General features: G+C 44.2%; 1 protein-coding gene across 5 annotated transcripts in view; it reads left to right on the top strand.

Moving 5' to 3' along the window:
- The window catches only part of Bltp3a (bridge-like lipid transfer protein family member 3A), a 65751-nt gene that overhangs the window by 12780 nt on the left and 36756 nt on the right, over positions 1-16215 (top strand). For 4 of the 5 annotated variants that reach the window (XM_004846733.4, XM_021259968.2, XM_021259964.2 and 1 more), the window contains exons 2-4: positions 13087-13249; positions 13349-13387; positions 14294-14385. In XM_004846733.4, coding sequence (XP_004846790.1) covers positions 13087-13249; positions 13349-13387; positions 14294-14385 — 294 coding nt within the window. Of the gene's footprint in view, positions 1-8806; positions 8892-13086; positions 13250-13348; positions 13388-14293; positions 14386-16215 lie in introns of all 5 variants that reach the window. The other variant, XM_087210497.1, reaches the window with a different exon arrangement.

Below are 16215 nucleotides of genomic sequence, written 5' to 3' on the forward strand. Positions count from 1 at the left end.
TGACGAAGAGCAGGTGAAGACTTTTTCCCACATTGTGGGTTGTCTCTTCACACTGCTGGTGGTTTCTCTTGCTGTGCAGAAGCCTTTTAATAAGAAGAGATCCCACTTGTTGATTGTTTGTGCTAGTTCACGGGCAACTGAGGTTTTGTTCATAAAATCTTTTCCTACACCGATGTCTTCAAGGGTTCTACCTAACCTCTGTTCCAACTGGTTCAGAGTTTCTATTTTAATATTTAGATCTTTAATCCGACAAATGGTTTTCTTACAAATGAGTTTCCTCTTTTGTTACATTTGGACATTACATTTGACTTTTCTTGGAATTGTTCCTAGGTAGCTTATATGTAAAAATCAATTGAGTATAGTAAAAGAGGCATTGTAAAATAATTGTTTAAAAACCAAAAAGGAATTGAGCCTGTTAGGGTTGAAAACCACTGGCGTAGTGTAAAATTTCTTTCACACTATAGTTGAAGGCCAGCTAGGGCTACAAAACAAGACACTGTCTCAAAAAAACAAAGCCAAGAAAACCAAGCATGGTGGTGCCTGCCTGTGATCATAGCACGGCTGAGGCCGGCTGTCCACCACGCCTGGCCTATTTTAAAAATAATTTTTGTTCTTAGAAATTTCCTTTTTTATTTTTCCTATTTCAGTTATATTATTAAAGCTTGTAGACAGCTTTGGAACGCACTCATTTCTCCTTTTTAAACACACTGTCATGGGTGTGGTGGTGCTCACCTGTATCCCAGGACTGGAAGCTGAGGCAGCAGGATTGCCTTGAGTTCGAGGCCAGCATGGGCTACAGAGTGAGTTCAAGGCCAGCCTAAACTGCACAGCAAGACCCTGACCCCAAAAAGACAAAACAAAACAAAACAAAAAAACCCTCCGTGTTTTACCTTCCAAATTATCTTTAATAGGAAGCATGTGCTTTCTATCTCAGTCTCACAGAGAAATTTATTTCCGTGATTTTTTTCGGGGGGGGGGCCGCCGGGGAAGGAGGCGGTACTGGGGATTGAGCAAAACAGCTCAGTTTCACACAGAGCTGCATCCTCAGCCCGTTTTTTAAAATTTAGAAACAGAGTCTCACTAAGTTGCCCAGACTGGGTTCTGGGCTTTTGACCCTCCTGCCTCAGCCTCCAAGAGTGCTGGGTGTACAGATGTACGCCATCCACTTGGCTTATTTCCCTGCTTATAGGTGACACTTTTTTTTTTTAACAGTAGCAAAGTTTTATTAAAGGTAGGAAAAGAAACAGGCTCTGCAGAGCGAGTTTGAACCAAGTAAAAGAAAAGAAGGATGCCCTACAGCATGAGGGAGAACACAGTGGCAGAAACTCCATGGGCACCGTCCTTTTTGTATCACCCACTTCTCAGGCTGAGGTCAGGTCTCATCACTGTACGGAGAACCTGCTCGAGTTCTCGCAAGATCCCCTTGAGGGGCTTTGGGAGCTCTTTTTTTTTTTTGGTACCAGGGATCGAACTCTGGTTCTTGCACTTGTGCAGCAGGCGGCAAAACCACTGAGCTAAATCCCTGACGGGGAACTCTAGGTGACCCTCTTCAACCTGCTTTAACATGTCAGCTTACTCAGGCACAGTACAGTTAGTTTGGAGTGTGTGAAGAAATGTGGATAGGTTATTGGTTACGCCCCTTCCTTCCTTACACTTCTTTGCATTCTCACCTCATTCAGTAAACAGTAACTGAACATCCTTACCCTAGCCTTCCGAGCCTTTTGCAAGTTCAAGCCCCTGAGGAACTCATAGCCCTTACGGGGAGAGGCCTTCTTTTTAAAAAAATACTCTTCTTTGTATTTTCTGCAGCTCCCTTGTGTGGAGAGAACACTAACCCTAGCCAGGTGAATGTGCTGTTCTCTTAGGTTTGTGTTCATTTAGCCATCTGTGCAGAGGAAGCTAAGTCCTGATAGGGCTTTCCTTTTACTATGAGACATGAATGCTCATTCTGAGCAGTACTCCTCACTGCAAACATGGGATGTCACTGTGTTGCCCAGGCTGATGATCGTCCTGTCTCAGCCTCCCAAGTAGCTGCAACTATAGGTATGTGCCAAATAAAGGAAAACAATGATATAAACGAAATAAACTAATGTAAACTTACCAACAATGACCGAGACTAGATATCAGTGGCTAAAATGTAAATGGGTTAAAACTCCAATTTAAAACCAGAGATTGTCAGATTGGTTAAAAAAAGAGGTAGACACAAACAGATTGAAAGTGAAAGAATGGGGAAAGGTACATCATGTGAGGATTAAGCGCAAGAATGGCTATTTTTTATCAAACAATATAGACTTCAAGACAGAGATTATTACTATAGAAAAGAAGGAACATTTCATAGCAAAGCAGTCAGCTCATTAGACATAATCATAAATATGGCTGAACCCTAGTAGGGTGTGAATATTCATGAAACATAAAGGAGCAGAATTTTAAAAAAATAATTAACCAGAAATCTTAGTTGGAAACTCTTAATGCCTCTCCCTGTTGAGGGGGATAAGGATATCAGTCCCTATAAAGTTATGCAACACTGGGCTGGGGATTTAGCTCAGTGGTTATGGTGCCTCCCTTGCAAGGGCAAGGTCCTGAGTTCAATCCCTGGTACCAAAAATAGATAAATAAATAATAAAAAGTTATGCAACACTGTGGCCTAATTAACATTTGTAAAATGCTACACATATCAACTGCAGAATGTATATTGTTTTCAAGTGCCCAAGAAGTAGTTACCAAGATAGACCATATCCTGAGCTGTAAAATGCTTCAATACATCTCAAGATATTGAAAACTGACCTTGCACATTCCCTGACCACAATGGAATTAAATTAGAAAACAGTAAGATAACAAGGAAGGCCTCCAATATTTGTGGATTTAAAAATTCATTTATAGGGCCGGGGATTTAGCTCAGTGGTTTCGCCGCCTGCTGCGCAAGTGCAAGGACCCGAGTTCAATCCCCGGTACCAAAAAAAAAAAAATGGAGGGGAGGAATTCATTTCTAGCCAGGCATGGTAGTACACACCTGTAACCCCAGTTGCTCAGGAGCCTAAGGCAGAAGGATTGTAACTTCAAGTCTGGCCTGGGTAACTTAGCCCCTGCCCCTCCCCCTCCCTTCCCCCTCCTCCCTCCCTCTTCTTCCCTCTCCCTGTCTCTCTTTTTGAGGCAGTCTTACTGTTGCTCAAGTTGGGCTTGAACTTCTAGGCTCAAGCAGTCCTCTTTTCTCAGCCTTCCTAGTAGCTGGGAATAGAGGACTTATACCTGGCTCAACATATTTCAAGAAAATGAAATTTTAGACCAACATTCATGGGGAATAATGACTAATAAGTTCTATTTTACAAGTGAAATAAGGCAAGGAATAGAAATAAACCATCCAAATTGGAAAAAGAGTATTTTACGTTTGCAGACAAAGTGAAATGTCTGTGTAGAAAATATTATGAATATTATGGGTTCTTTTAAAAAGTTATTACAGGGCTGGGGATTTAGCTCAGTGGTTCCGCCGCCTGCCTCACAAGCACAAGGTCCCGAGTTTGATCCCCGGTACCACAAAAAATAAAAGAAAAAATAAAAAATGAAAGGACTTATACTACCTACCTACCTTCAGTACTTAAAAAGAAGTGACAGTAAGAGGAAAGTGTGATCTTGGCATAAGTATACAATAGATCAGATGAACAAAATAATACATCAAGTATCACAACACGTTATGAAAAACCCAGCACTGTAAACAATGACCAAAAATCTAGAAAGAACATACTCAGCCACCTCATCTTTGATAAAGGAGCCAACCACCCTCACTGGAGGAAAGATAGCCTATTTAATAAATGGTGTTGGAAAAACTGAATTTCAACATGCCAAAGATTAAAACTAGACCCATACCTATCACCATGCACTGAACTAAGATCTAAATGGATTAAAGATCTAAATATTAAAACAAACACTAAACTTGCTGGAAGATAAGTTAGGTAGAACTCTTGAAGATATTGGCATAGGAAAAGACTTTATGAACAAAACCTCAGTAGCACGGGAACTAGCACAAAGAATCAACAACTGGGATCTCATCTTATTAAAAAGCTTTTGCACTGCAAGAGCAACCACCAACTGAGCTAAGAGACAACCTACAATGTGGGAAAAAATTTTTAGCAGCTGTACCTCAGACAAAGGACTACTATCTAGACTATATAAAGAATTTTAAAAAATCAGACTCCCCAAATTTAAAGACCCAATTCAAAAATGGGCATCTGAAATGAACAGACATTTCTCAGACAAGTAAGAGCAGCAAATAAATATATGAAAAAATGTTCAACATCACTGGTCATTTGAGAGATGCAGGTGAAAACAACACTGAGATTCCATCTCATTCCAGAAAGAATGGCTGCTGTCAGTAAATCAACCAGTAACAAATGCTGGCGGGGTGTGGGGAGAAAGGAACCCTTCTCCATTGTTGGTGGGAGTGCAGACTGGTGCAACCGCTGTGGAAATCAGTATGGAGATACCTCAAAGAACTAGGACTAGAGGTCCCATTTAACCCAGCTATTCCCCTGCTGGGTATCTTCCCAAAAGAATTAAAATAATCATACCACAGCGACACATGTGCACCCATGTTTATAGCGGCACAGTTTGTAATAGCTAAAGCTTGGAAACAGCCCAAGTGCCCATCAACTGGAAACTGGATAAAGAAGATGTAGTTTTTTTTAATAAAATGGAGTACTACTCAGCCATAAAGAATGAGGAACGAGACATTTATAGCTAAATGGATGCACTTTGAGGCCACACTCTTAAGTGAAATAGGATACACATGTGTAAATACTGAATAGTTTCTCTGGTTTGAGAAACTGAAAGTGTAAATAAGAATTAAAATGATTAAAATGAATAATTGATAATTTGAAATAGGAAGAAAAGGTCCAAAGGGGTGGGGGAAGTGGGAGGGGAAGGGGAAAGGAAAAAAGGGAAAGGAAAAATGAGAAAAGGAAAAAATGGAAACAAAGTCTTTGTAAATAGGGAAGGATGGAGGGGGTGAAGGGCGCACAGGTAATGGGGAAAAAATAAGAACCAAAATACATCATGTACAGGTACAAGTACCCAATGATAAATGTAAATGTATACCTAAAATGTACCAATAAGAGAATTTAAGGGAAAAAAATCTAGAAAGAAAGAATTTTCTCCTAAGAAAGGCTTAATTTCCTGCAGAATCTTTAAGAGTCAAACCTGTTAGGGCCAGCCTCTCAGAGGGCATGGCTGATTCTGTCAGATCATCTGGGCGGAACAGGGTTAGCCGTGTGAGTGATGTTATGCTTTGTTTGGGTGGTGCAGGGGATCCTGCTGTCTAAACCGCCTGCTTCTGAGATGTGTGTGTCTTTCCTTCAAGACAAGCCTGGGCTGTGGCTGAACAGTGAGGTCAATTTGATGTAGATTTCTGTAGGAAGCTTAGCAGCTAAGCTGGGCTGTGATCAGCTCTTCAGTACAAAGGTTAGTGGAGGAAGCATAGTATATTTGGACCTTTTTATTTCTCCTATGAGGGTTCAGTTTGGGGTTTTTTTGGTACTGGGGATTGAACTTGGGACCTTGGGTTTGCCAGCTAAATCCCTGGCCCACTGAGGGTTCAGTTTTGATGGGATGTGAGGCAGACTGATTATTGCAATTTAGAGTTGAGTGAATGCCAGATTGTGTCCCATTTCTGTCACTTGCTTAGTCTCAGCTTTACCACTGGTTAGCTATGACTTTTGGACAATGTAACTTCCTAGCCATTTGTTTCCTCATGTGCAAATTATAGATTTGCAATAAATGACTAAGATCCCTTCTAGCTCTGAAATTCTGAGAATCTTCAAATCTAAGCATTCTCACTTCCTACCATTGTGGTACATTTTCACGAGGGTGTCTGAGAGCCTTTCTCTTGCCTTTGGCAGACTGCAGTCCTCTGGCAGAGTTTAAATTTGATCAAAATCTGTTTTTCCAATTTGGTTTCATCTTAGCTTCTGCACTTTGTAACAGTAACAGATGGCTAGAAAATGTTTTCCCACATACTTGAAGTGGAATAAATGACAGGCTGCCATTAGCCTTTTTAGCCACCCTTGGGCTCTGAGCAATATGATCCGTAATTAGGGTGATATTGAGTAAAGTATGAGCCGGGACTGTGGAGTGTGGAAGAGAAGTGTACACTGGGATTTGTCTAAAAACTCTTATCTAGTTGCTCCTTGTGAAGTGGACTGGCTGCTGCTGCTGACTGGGAATAGCTGGTTTCATCGTCACATCACTGCAGTTAGTTGTACTCCCTCATGGGCAGAGTTTGAGCTGCTCCAGCTGTTGCTGTTAGGTGATGAGAGCCAGTTACATTTATAGTCGGCCCACCAGAGCTGTGGGCTCTGCATCCATGGGTTCAACCAACCGCAGATTGCAATTATTAGAAAAAATTGTGTCTGTACTGTGTATATACAGACTTGTTCTCTTGTCATTGTTTGCTAAACAGTACAGCCTGACGATTATTTATACCACATTTCAATTGTATTAGGTGTAATAACCTGCATGATTTAAAGTACACGAGAGGATGTACAATGCTTATTTGCAAATATGGTGCCGTTTTATATAAGGGACTTCAGCATCCATGGGTTTGGTGGGGCGGGGCTCCCGGAACTAGTTCTGTCTGGGAGGATGACTGTGGGCCTGTGCTAGCCTCCCTGTACAAACTTGACCCTGACTAACTTCATTGATAGCTTTGTTCCCTGTCCTTGGGTGTTCTCTTGTGAACCATGAGCACCGAGCACCAGAGTACAACGAATGAAAATTGTTTCCAGAGCCAGAGCGAGATGTAATGGGAAAGCTTTCCAGGCAACACTGACCTGGCCTTAGCTTTGTTGGCATTTCAATACCAAGGGACCTGGGTGGGAAGGATGGAAATAGGTGCACTGAAAGTGGAGGGTGAGGTAGCGCAGATAGGTCTTGGGATTGCCTCGGTAGCACAGCCTGAGTCCTAGGATACACTCTAAGCCTTCTAAAGGTTTTACTTTTATTATTTTTATTGTTTTTTGTATCGGGAATCGAACTCAGGTCCTTGAGCTTGCGAGGCAGGTGCGGTGCCACTGAGCCAAATCCCCAACCCTAAAGCTTTTATTTTTTAAGAAGATAATAATCTGAGTCTCTTCTAAGTGGAGAGACCAGTGGGATCCATAAATAATAAATAATTACTCTTTATGTACTCAGTATTTATTAAATGCCGGTAATTTAATGTATGTTAGCTCTTTTAATTGCCCCAGCAGTCGTGTGAGGTTGTTTCCCTAAAGTCACAGCATTGGAAGTCAAAGAGCCAGGCTTTGAACTGAAGCATGTGTCCTTAACCAACAGCCCACAAGAAGATGTTGAAAACTCTTTCTTTCTTCAGTGAGACCCTGTCTCAAAATAAAATATAAAACTGGCTGGGGATGGCCCTGTTTTGTTCCCCAGCACTGCGGGGATGGGGGTGGGGCTGTTAAAATGAATGAAAATCAAGGAAAGTATATGTAAAGGTTTGGCATTTTATCTTACCCTGCTGTGAGACGAAGGGAAAGCTTCCTGAGTCCCTCTGAAGGTTTGCTGGAATGAACTGACAATGAGATTAACAGGAAAAAAGGTGTTAAATGTGTTCCCACACATAGGGGACAGTCACAGGGAGGTGAGCGCACTGTAATCTAGGGGGTCTAGGTGCCCGTGTGGCCTTCTCTGTGAGAGACATGTTACAGTTTTAAAGGGTGAATGAAAGGCCCCATCATACTCATAATACAATAGTGTCATTAACCCTGCCTCAATGGGGATTGAACTCAGATGCGCTCTACCACTGAGCTACATCCTCAGCCCTTTTTATTTTATGTTTTTTAAATTTGTAAACTGATTCTTGCTAGGTTGCCCAGGCTGGGCTCTAATTTGCAGTCCTCTTGTCTCAACCTCCCAGAGTGCTGAGGTTATAAGCATGCGCCACCACATCTGGTTGTCATGGTTTTCTTTGGGAATTCAATGGGCCTAGATGACAGAGAATAGCTTGTAACAAAATCTGCTCAGGTATGGTTCCATTCTTTAATCTTCCTTCCTGAAGGTATGAATTTAGTTCAGGAAAACACAGGGAGTAGACCAAAGCTAATTTTTGTGTTTTATTTTTATTTTTATTTTTGGTACCGGGGATCAAACTTGGGACCTTGTACTTTCGAGGCAGGCGGCAGCACCACTGAGCTAGATCCCCGGCCCAAGCTAATTTTTTTTTCCTTTGGTGGGTTTGGAGTTCAAGCAGATGAGCGAATGTCAGAATAAAACCTTTCCTAGCATCCGCTGCCCTTCCAGGGCCTTTAATTTAAAATTGTCAGCATGCCAGGTTACCATCTTTCTGGGCTCCAGCACTACATAGTAGCTAACAATTAGCCTTTGGTGTTTCATGGATGCTGTCAGAATACACAAGACTCTGGGATCAGAGACAGGCAAGCAGTGTGAGCATAGTGCATTACTTCTTCTTGCTTACCCCACTCTGGTCCCACGGGAGTGACACGGAGGAGTTCAGATGGACGCCAGTGCGTGTTCAAGGAATGGACTGCTGAATTTGGGGGCTCCGATGCTTTCATAGTAAATGACAAGGAAGCCTGTTTTCTGTGCTGGAGAGGGGACGCTTCTCAATCCCCCACAGCTGCGCTCTACAGATAGCGTGCTGAGAAGTGGCCAGAAGGAGGGATTAGAACCTTGTATTCTTGGGCTGCCCAGCAAGACATTGGAGGTGAGAGACCGTCGGGGAGCAGCTCTCCCAGCACCGAGCACATGTGATACAGGAGATGAAATATGTGTGGTTTTTTTGTTTTTTTTTTGGTACCAGGGATCGAACTCGGGACCTTGTGCTTGTGAGGCATGCACCAGAACCACTGAGCTAAATCCCCGGCCCTAGGAGATGAAATATGAAGGTAGTGTATCGCCCAGCCTGTTAGCTGATACGCCGAGCTTGTGTTTTCTAAAAACCCAAGAATGAATTCTAGGAACAATGGAGGTAAACAGGAGGAAAGTATTTATTGAGAGCATAGCTTCTGAGAGGCAGGAGGTGGCCCGACTTTACAGGGAAGTTTTTTTTTCTTTTTTCTTTTTTTTTTGTTACTGGGGATTGAACTTGGGACCTTGCGCTTGCAAGGCAGGCGGCAGAACCACTGAGCTAAAGCCCTGACCCCACAGGGAAGTTTTATAGAGCAAAATTCATGTAGGTACAACGTGGGCCACAGCTGTGATCAACCTATAAGGCTACAAGTAAAGTCGCTTAGGTAACAGTGATCCAATGGGGGAACAAGTCCTGTAACAAGTGTACATATGTGGAAAGAGCGAAGACTTTTTCTCAGAATTGATGGGTCCAGAGGTCTAGGGCACCCACCAGGGTGACTGATGTCGATCTAGGCTTCATTAGGTCGGTGTTTGTCTTTTGAGGAAGTATCTAGGCTTGGTCATTTTGTCTTTATCTTGAGGTCTGGACTCTAGCAGATATGTCTCCAGCCACAGTTGTGATGTTTCACCTTTGTCCTGACTCTCTCGAGGGCCTAGCCCTATCTGACTGCCTGTAGTAATATTTCTGTCTAACTTAGCTGTCTACAATAATATGATAGAAAACTGGTAGAAAGCTCAGAAAACTTTATGAAATATTTGCCATATGAAGAGGCAGTCCATGGTAATATTATGAACAGCCATACTGTTACCTCCCAGCTTGAGAAATAAGTATTATCCACATGATTGAAGCTTCCTAGGACCCTTTCCTTGACCCCATAGGTAAGCACTTTCCTGAGTTTGTTATCATATCAGTTTATTCCTGTGTATCCCTTAATATCATACAATATCGTTTTGCATATTTACAATCTTCTGGAAAGAATTTTTACTTTCCTTTTAAAAATTGTTCAAAAGCTGGGCATGGTGGTGCATGCCTGTGATCCCAGCACTCAGGAGGCTGAGGCAGGAGGATCGCTGTGAGTTCAAGGCCAGCCTGGGTTACATAGTGAGTTTAAGGCAGCCTGCACTGCATAGTGAGACCCTATCTCAAAAAACCGGAAACCAAAACAAAAATAGCCCATTAGTAAATGGACCCTTCCTTCTACATGTAGGGGAAAAGTAAATGTATAAATACATAAACTTTATGATACACACACACACACATCCAAGGGCTAAGTATACTCAAGGCTGGTGGAAAACAGTAACTATGAAAGGCGGCAGTAGAGACAGTGAGGTTCAGCTGCATGCTCTGTCTCGGGAGAGAAGGCTATGCTATGATGCCGCCGGAAGGGTGAGAGAAGGGGCCTGGGGGAGCTGGCCAGCGGTGCAGAGAGCTAAGAGGCGCGAAGGCCCAGCTTGCTGTCAGCTAACAGTTTGACTGGGAAGAATGTCTAAGTGAGGCCCCGAATCTCAGCTTAACATCTAACCCAGCAGGGGTGGTTATCGGTCGAGAATTAGCGAACATTTTAAGACTTTCTGTGACTGTGACGGAAATGTGTAGGAGGCAGCGGAGGCCTTCATGAGGGCGCTGCACGCATGCAAGGGGACGGGTGACGCGGGCACACGAGCAGGCCTGGAGCAGTGACTTACAGCCCCTGCCGTCTGGCTTTTGTTGATGGCACTCTCCTGGGGTGGCCCTGTCGTTTCCCTTTGTCCACTGCGTTTTCTTCACATTGCACATGGCCCCAGTGGCCCGATGACAAGCAGGCTCGGTCCCTGTGGGAAGACTGTGTGCAGGTGGTAGTTTGTTCTTTGACCACATCATAAAAGATGTGTGTGAGGGTCAGGGATTTTATTTTCCCTACAAACAAGCCAATAATTAGCTTGTTATAGTTTGGATTCTAACTTCAGAGAGCTCTCTCTTCTGTTGCTTCAAGTAGAGTTAAAAAATATAATGGTTTGCTTTCTCAGATATCCTGGTCTGCTCCTCCACCCCTACTTTTATCTCTAGTCTTCATTTCTGTCATCAGTGTCTTGCTCCCTTGTCCCTATGAGGACCTTTCCCAGGCATGGATAGACTGTGGGAGGGTAGCATCCTGAGTTTGGGTGGTGCTGAGTTCCCTAGAGCTCACTGCAGGTCCCTTGTAGTGGACAAACCCTCCTGGGTGCAACCAGCTCTCTCCAGTTGGTCCACATTGCTTTGCATTGAATACTTGGTTATCTTGGGGTCAATCTCTTCTCAGCCTCCTCAGATGCCCTTTCTGTTCCTCTGGTTTGTTCTCCACACCTACATATTGCGTTTGTGTCCTTTTATTTTATTTAATTTTTTTTGTGACAAGGTTTTACTATAAAGCCCAGGCTGGCCTCAGACTCGTGGTGATCCTGCCTCACTCAGCCTCCTGAGTGCTGGGATTACACACCCGTGTCACCACAGCTGGCTTGTGTCTTGGTACTATTGATATTTTGCACCTGATTGTACATGGGAATTTGTGAGGATACTTTGTTTTCTATTAAGTGTTATCTGTAGACTTTTTCTGTTGCTGTTTAGAACTCAGAGCCTTCATGCTGAGATATGTGCCCAACCTTTCTTAAAATTTGAGACAGAGTCTCACTAAGTTGCTAAGTTGCCCAGATTGGGCTTGAATTTGCCATCCTCCTGCCTCATCCTCCCAGAGTGCTAGGATTACAGGGTGTACCACCATGCCCAGCTCTCTGCTTTTATGTGGAGATCCAGAAACATCAAAAGGTTATGTTGCCACTACTATTGCCTTTTTGTCGAGTCCCACAGTAGGACTGTGAGTGGGATGATAAAAATCATAAGTAGAATGGTGTCTCACTTAATATCTCACACAGTGTAGACTCACTAGTCAGCATCTGTTCTTTAACTTTCTCTTTTCTTTTTTTTTTGGTGGGGTGAGACAGGGTCTCCCTTTGTAGTGCAGGCTGGCCTTGAACTCACTGTGTAGCCCAGGCTGGCCTCAAAGCCCCAGCCTCCTGAGTGCTGCGATTACAAGTGTGCACCACCACACCCAGCAGGTTTCCTGATCTGTATGAAGGGGTGAGGGGATGGTAGGGTATACTATTCCCACAAGCTTAGTGCCATTCTAAATCCTGCAAGTATGTGGTTGTGTAATCCTCCTAATACTTCCATGGAGTATCAATTATAATCTTTCTTACAAATGAGAAAACTGAAGTACAAATAGGTTAATTTTCCCAAGGTCAAAAGGGATAGTAAACTGTATGGCCATGATTTGAGGGCAGAGTTTCACCTCAGTTACCAGCACATGTGGCTAACCATTGTAGAATAGCTGCCTTGCTCAAATTAGGATCCAGCGACCAGGCGGTCCCTAACAGTCCTTCCTGTGTAGACCTTCTAAGATTCTGAAAGCTGACAGCTCCCTGAAGGGTTGTAAAAGGGTTCACTTTTCATATTCCTTGAAGGCAATTCAAAAGCTTTCTCAGAGTAGAATGGTGCACCAATAAGGACTGAAGTTAGACCTCAAGAAGGACTTTCCAATTATCTGTCGCTGGAAGAAAAATGACTCAGGTGGGCTGGGGATTTAGCTCAGTGGTTGCGCCGCCTGCCTCTCAAGCACAAGATCCCAGAGTTCCGATCCCCGGTACAAAAAAAAAGACTCAGGTGACATTTTCAGGAGAAAAAACTACTCAGGAGGCACAGGAAGAAACCTTGGAGTCTGAGGGTCCAGAAAACAGGTACTAGTAAGAAAGCAGCCTTTCTTTCTCCACGGCCCCGCCCCCACCCCCTTGACAAAGGACTGAATGCGGCCAAAGAAATGAAGGGAAGCAAGGCTTTCTTCAAGTGCACACCCGGGCCTGTGTGCTGTGCTCGCAGCCTGAGTCAGTGTCTGTCTCTATCTCGTCCGTCTCCGCCCAAGCCAAGCAGGGCTCTGTCGCTGACTTCCTGACACTTTCTCTCCTTCGTGTGGCTTCTGTCTCTATCTGTCGGTGTCTGGAGGGCGTCTTCATCTCCTGTCCCTCTGCTATCACCCTTTCTCTCAAGCTCGCGGCTCCCTCCCCCACCCTGCGCCTCTAGGCCTCCGCCTGTCCCAGTCCCCCGCGGCTCTTGCTCACTTGCAGTCTCTCTTTCTCTTTTCTCCAAGCCCAGAAGTGTTATTGAGTGTGATGTTCATTTAGCAGATGCCCGTGGAAATAACTTCTCATTCCCCTTTTCAGGTTCACTAAGAATCTTTCTCCGGACAAAATCAATCTGAGCACCCTGAAGGGGGAGGGTCAGCTGAGCAACCTGGAGCTGGATGAAGAGGTCCTGCAGAACGTGCTGGAGCTGCCCACCTGGTTAGCCATCACTCGGGTCTATTGCAACCGGGCCTCCATCCGGGTGAGAACGCGCTCAGAGCCGTGCTGCTGTCCCTGGCCAGGAGGCCTGCCTTCCTGCGGGGCAGCTCCACAGCCCTGAGTCTTTGCTTTCCTCTTTCAGATCCAATGGACGAAGTTGAAGACGCACCCAATTTGCTTGGTAATGGCCTTTCTTGATTGCAAGTGATCAGATAGGGATGTCTGGAGCAGGCTTTTAAAGGATAGGAGTCCTGGGCCGGGGATTTAGCTCAGTGGTTCCGACGCCTGACTCACAAGTACAAGGACCCGAGTTTGATCTCTGGTACCCAAAAAAAAAAGGATAGGGGTCCTGATATGCTGCCCTTTTGGGTTTTTTGTTTTCTGGTACAGGGATGGAACTTGGTCCTTGTGCTTACGGGGCAGGCAGCAGAACCACTGAGCTAAATCCCCAGCCCCAAGCTGACCCTTTTGGGAGTGGTTGGTACTTCTTTTTTTTTTGAGACAAGGTCTCACTATGTAGTTCAGAGTAGCCTTGAACTTTTGGCAATCTTCCTGCCTCAGCCTCTTGAGTGCTGAGATTACAGGCATAGAGCACCAGGCCCAGCCCCCTGCATGGCCCTGTGAATTTCTGTCTGAGATAGAGTAACTGTTATTTGGGCTCATTCTGGAACTTCTACACAGTGAAGGAATTTGCACTGAGACACAAGACCCAGGACTCTAGAGATGTGTTTTATACTTTATATCAGTTTTTGCTGCCAGACTCTATCCTTAGACTTTGTTGGGAAAAGTTAGAAGTTTAGTTTGTAGCTGGGCCAGGTGGTGCATGCCTGTAATCCCAGCAGTCTGGGAGGCTGAGGCAGGAGGGTTCCAAGTTTGAGCCCAGCCTAGACAGTTTTGCAATTTGGCAGGACCCTATCTCGAATGAAAGAGGTCTGGAGATGTAGCTTAGAATGAAAGCCCTGGGTTCAGTCCCCAGTACCACACTCATGCAAGTGACATGGGTTTGTCCTGACTACTGGGTGATTATCAGCGCACAGGCTGCTATAGCTCTTGTGCAGGTGCTCAGCTCTGCCTGGCTTTTTTCCAGTGCCTGGATAAGGTTGAGGTGGAGATGAAGACCTGTGAGGAGCCGCGGCCCCCCAATGGACAGTCTCCCATTGCCCTCGCATCAGGACAGAGGTTGGTCGTGTTCTAGCGCATTACCTGCTCCAAGTCACCTACTGAATTAAAAATGTCACACAAAATTCGAAACATAGAGAAAATAATGTAATGAACCCCACACACCCAAGATCTAACCAACAGTTATTGACACTTTGCCGTTCTGTTTTTCATCTTGTTCTGCCACTTTGTGTGTGTGGTGTGGACGGTAGTACTTGAAAGCAAATCCCGGATGCTGTCTGACCCCTTCTGTCAATACTGCTGTTCTGTGTGTCTTTATCTACACGGGCTGGCCAGAGCAAACGGAAGCTATCACATGTATTAGAATCAACAAGCATTCCACAATACCACCTAATCTTATTTTATAATCAGTTTTTCTAAATTGTCTCTTAAATATTTTTTTAGGGCCGAGGATGTAGTTTAAATATAAAGTGCTTCCTACCTGGCATATGTGAGGCCCTGGGTTCCATCCCCTGGACTACAAGGAAAAAATATATTTCACAGAGCAGCATGGATCAGAAGAGCTGACATGACATTCAGGTCATGTGTGTTTGGAAGCTCTTTGCTGTATCCTCCCAACACATAGTTTTTGTTTTGAGTACAGTGCGCTAGGGATTGAACCCACAGTCTTGTGCATGTGAGGTGGGCGCTTTACCACTGAGATACTCTGAACCCTCAATAGCACACACATGCTGTGCCATACCTCCCACCCAAAGCAGTACACACATACTTTTTAATATACAATTTATTCTTTGCAGAAAAGAATTTTTCTCTTTTTTGGGTTTTTATTTTGTTGTTGTTATTGTTTTGTCTTTTGAGACAGAGTCTTGCTGTGTAGCTCAGGCTGGCCTCGAACTCCCTGCAGTTCTGTCTCAGCCTCCCAAGTGCTGGGGTTACAGGCGTGCACCACCATGCCTGGCTGGTAGTTTGATTGAAAGGCTTAACCTGATGAAATTATTTTTTAATGGTAAGAATACTTGCAAGAGATAATAGATCGCCCGTGGGCCTCTTTTATCAAAGCACTGATCCTGTGGATGAGGCCTTGGCCCATGACCTCCTTGCTTTCCAAGGCCTCTTCCCTAAAACCTTCCCAGTCAGTGCTGGATTTCAGCACGTGATGAAGTTGGAGGAACGCAGACATTCAAAGCAAAGCACTGAGTGGTCTCAGCTGTATGAATATGCCACAGCGTATTTACCCATTCACTCGGTCATTTCATTTCCCTTTTGGGCTGGTATGAATACTGCAGCTGTGAGCATTTACACGGGAGTCTTTGTTTGGTTGTGTGCTGCTGTTGCTGTTGGGTAAATACCTGGGGACAGAATGGTAGGGTGGGATGGTGTGGGAGGATTGAACTTTTTAAGAAAGTCAGACTTGGGCTGGACACGTGCCCCAGTAGTAGAGCCCTTGCCTAACGTGTGATGTCCTGGGTTCAGTCCCCAGGACTAAAAGAATTCTCAAGTTTTTCCAGAATGGTTTACTATTGTGTGTGATTGCTACATTTTGCCGTTTTATATTCTAGTTACATTTTACTGTTCTATATTCTTGGTACATTTTACATTCTTTTTCCATGCATTTTTTTTTTGGTGCTGGGGATTGAACTCGGGACCACAAGCGGCGGAACCACTGAGCTGAATCCCCGGCCCCAGTGATTTAGTTTTTCAATAGTTTCAAAAATAACAAAACCAGCTGGGCATGGTGGTACAGGCCTGTAATCTCAGCACTTGGGAGGCTGAGGCAGGAAGATTATTAGTTTGAGCCCCGCCTGGGCTACCTATTGAAATTTTTTTTTTAAATAAAAATATTTTGTAATTTTATATATATATATATATATATATATATATATTTTTTTT

The sequence above is a fragment of the Heterocephalus glaber genome, unplaced genomic scaffold (genome assembly GCF_053883595.1).
Source record: "Heterocephalus glaber isolate CG9 unplaced genomic scaffold, H.glaber_assembly_v1.0 deba00001141, whole genome shotgun sequence".
NCBI classification, from domain to species: domain Eukaryota; kingdom Metazoa; phylum Chordata; class Mammalia; order Rodentia; family Bathyergidae; genus Heterocephalus; species Heterocephalus glaber.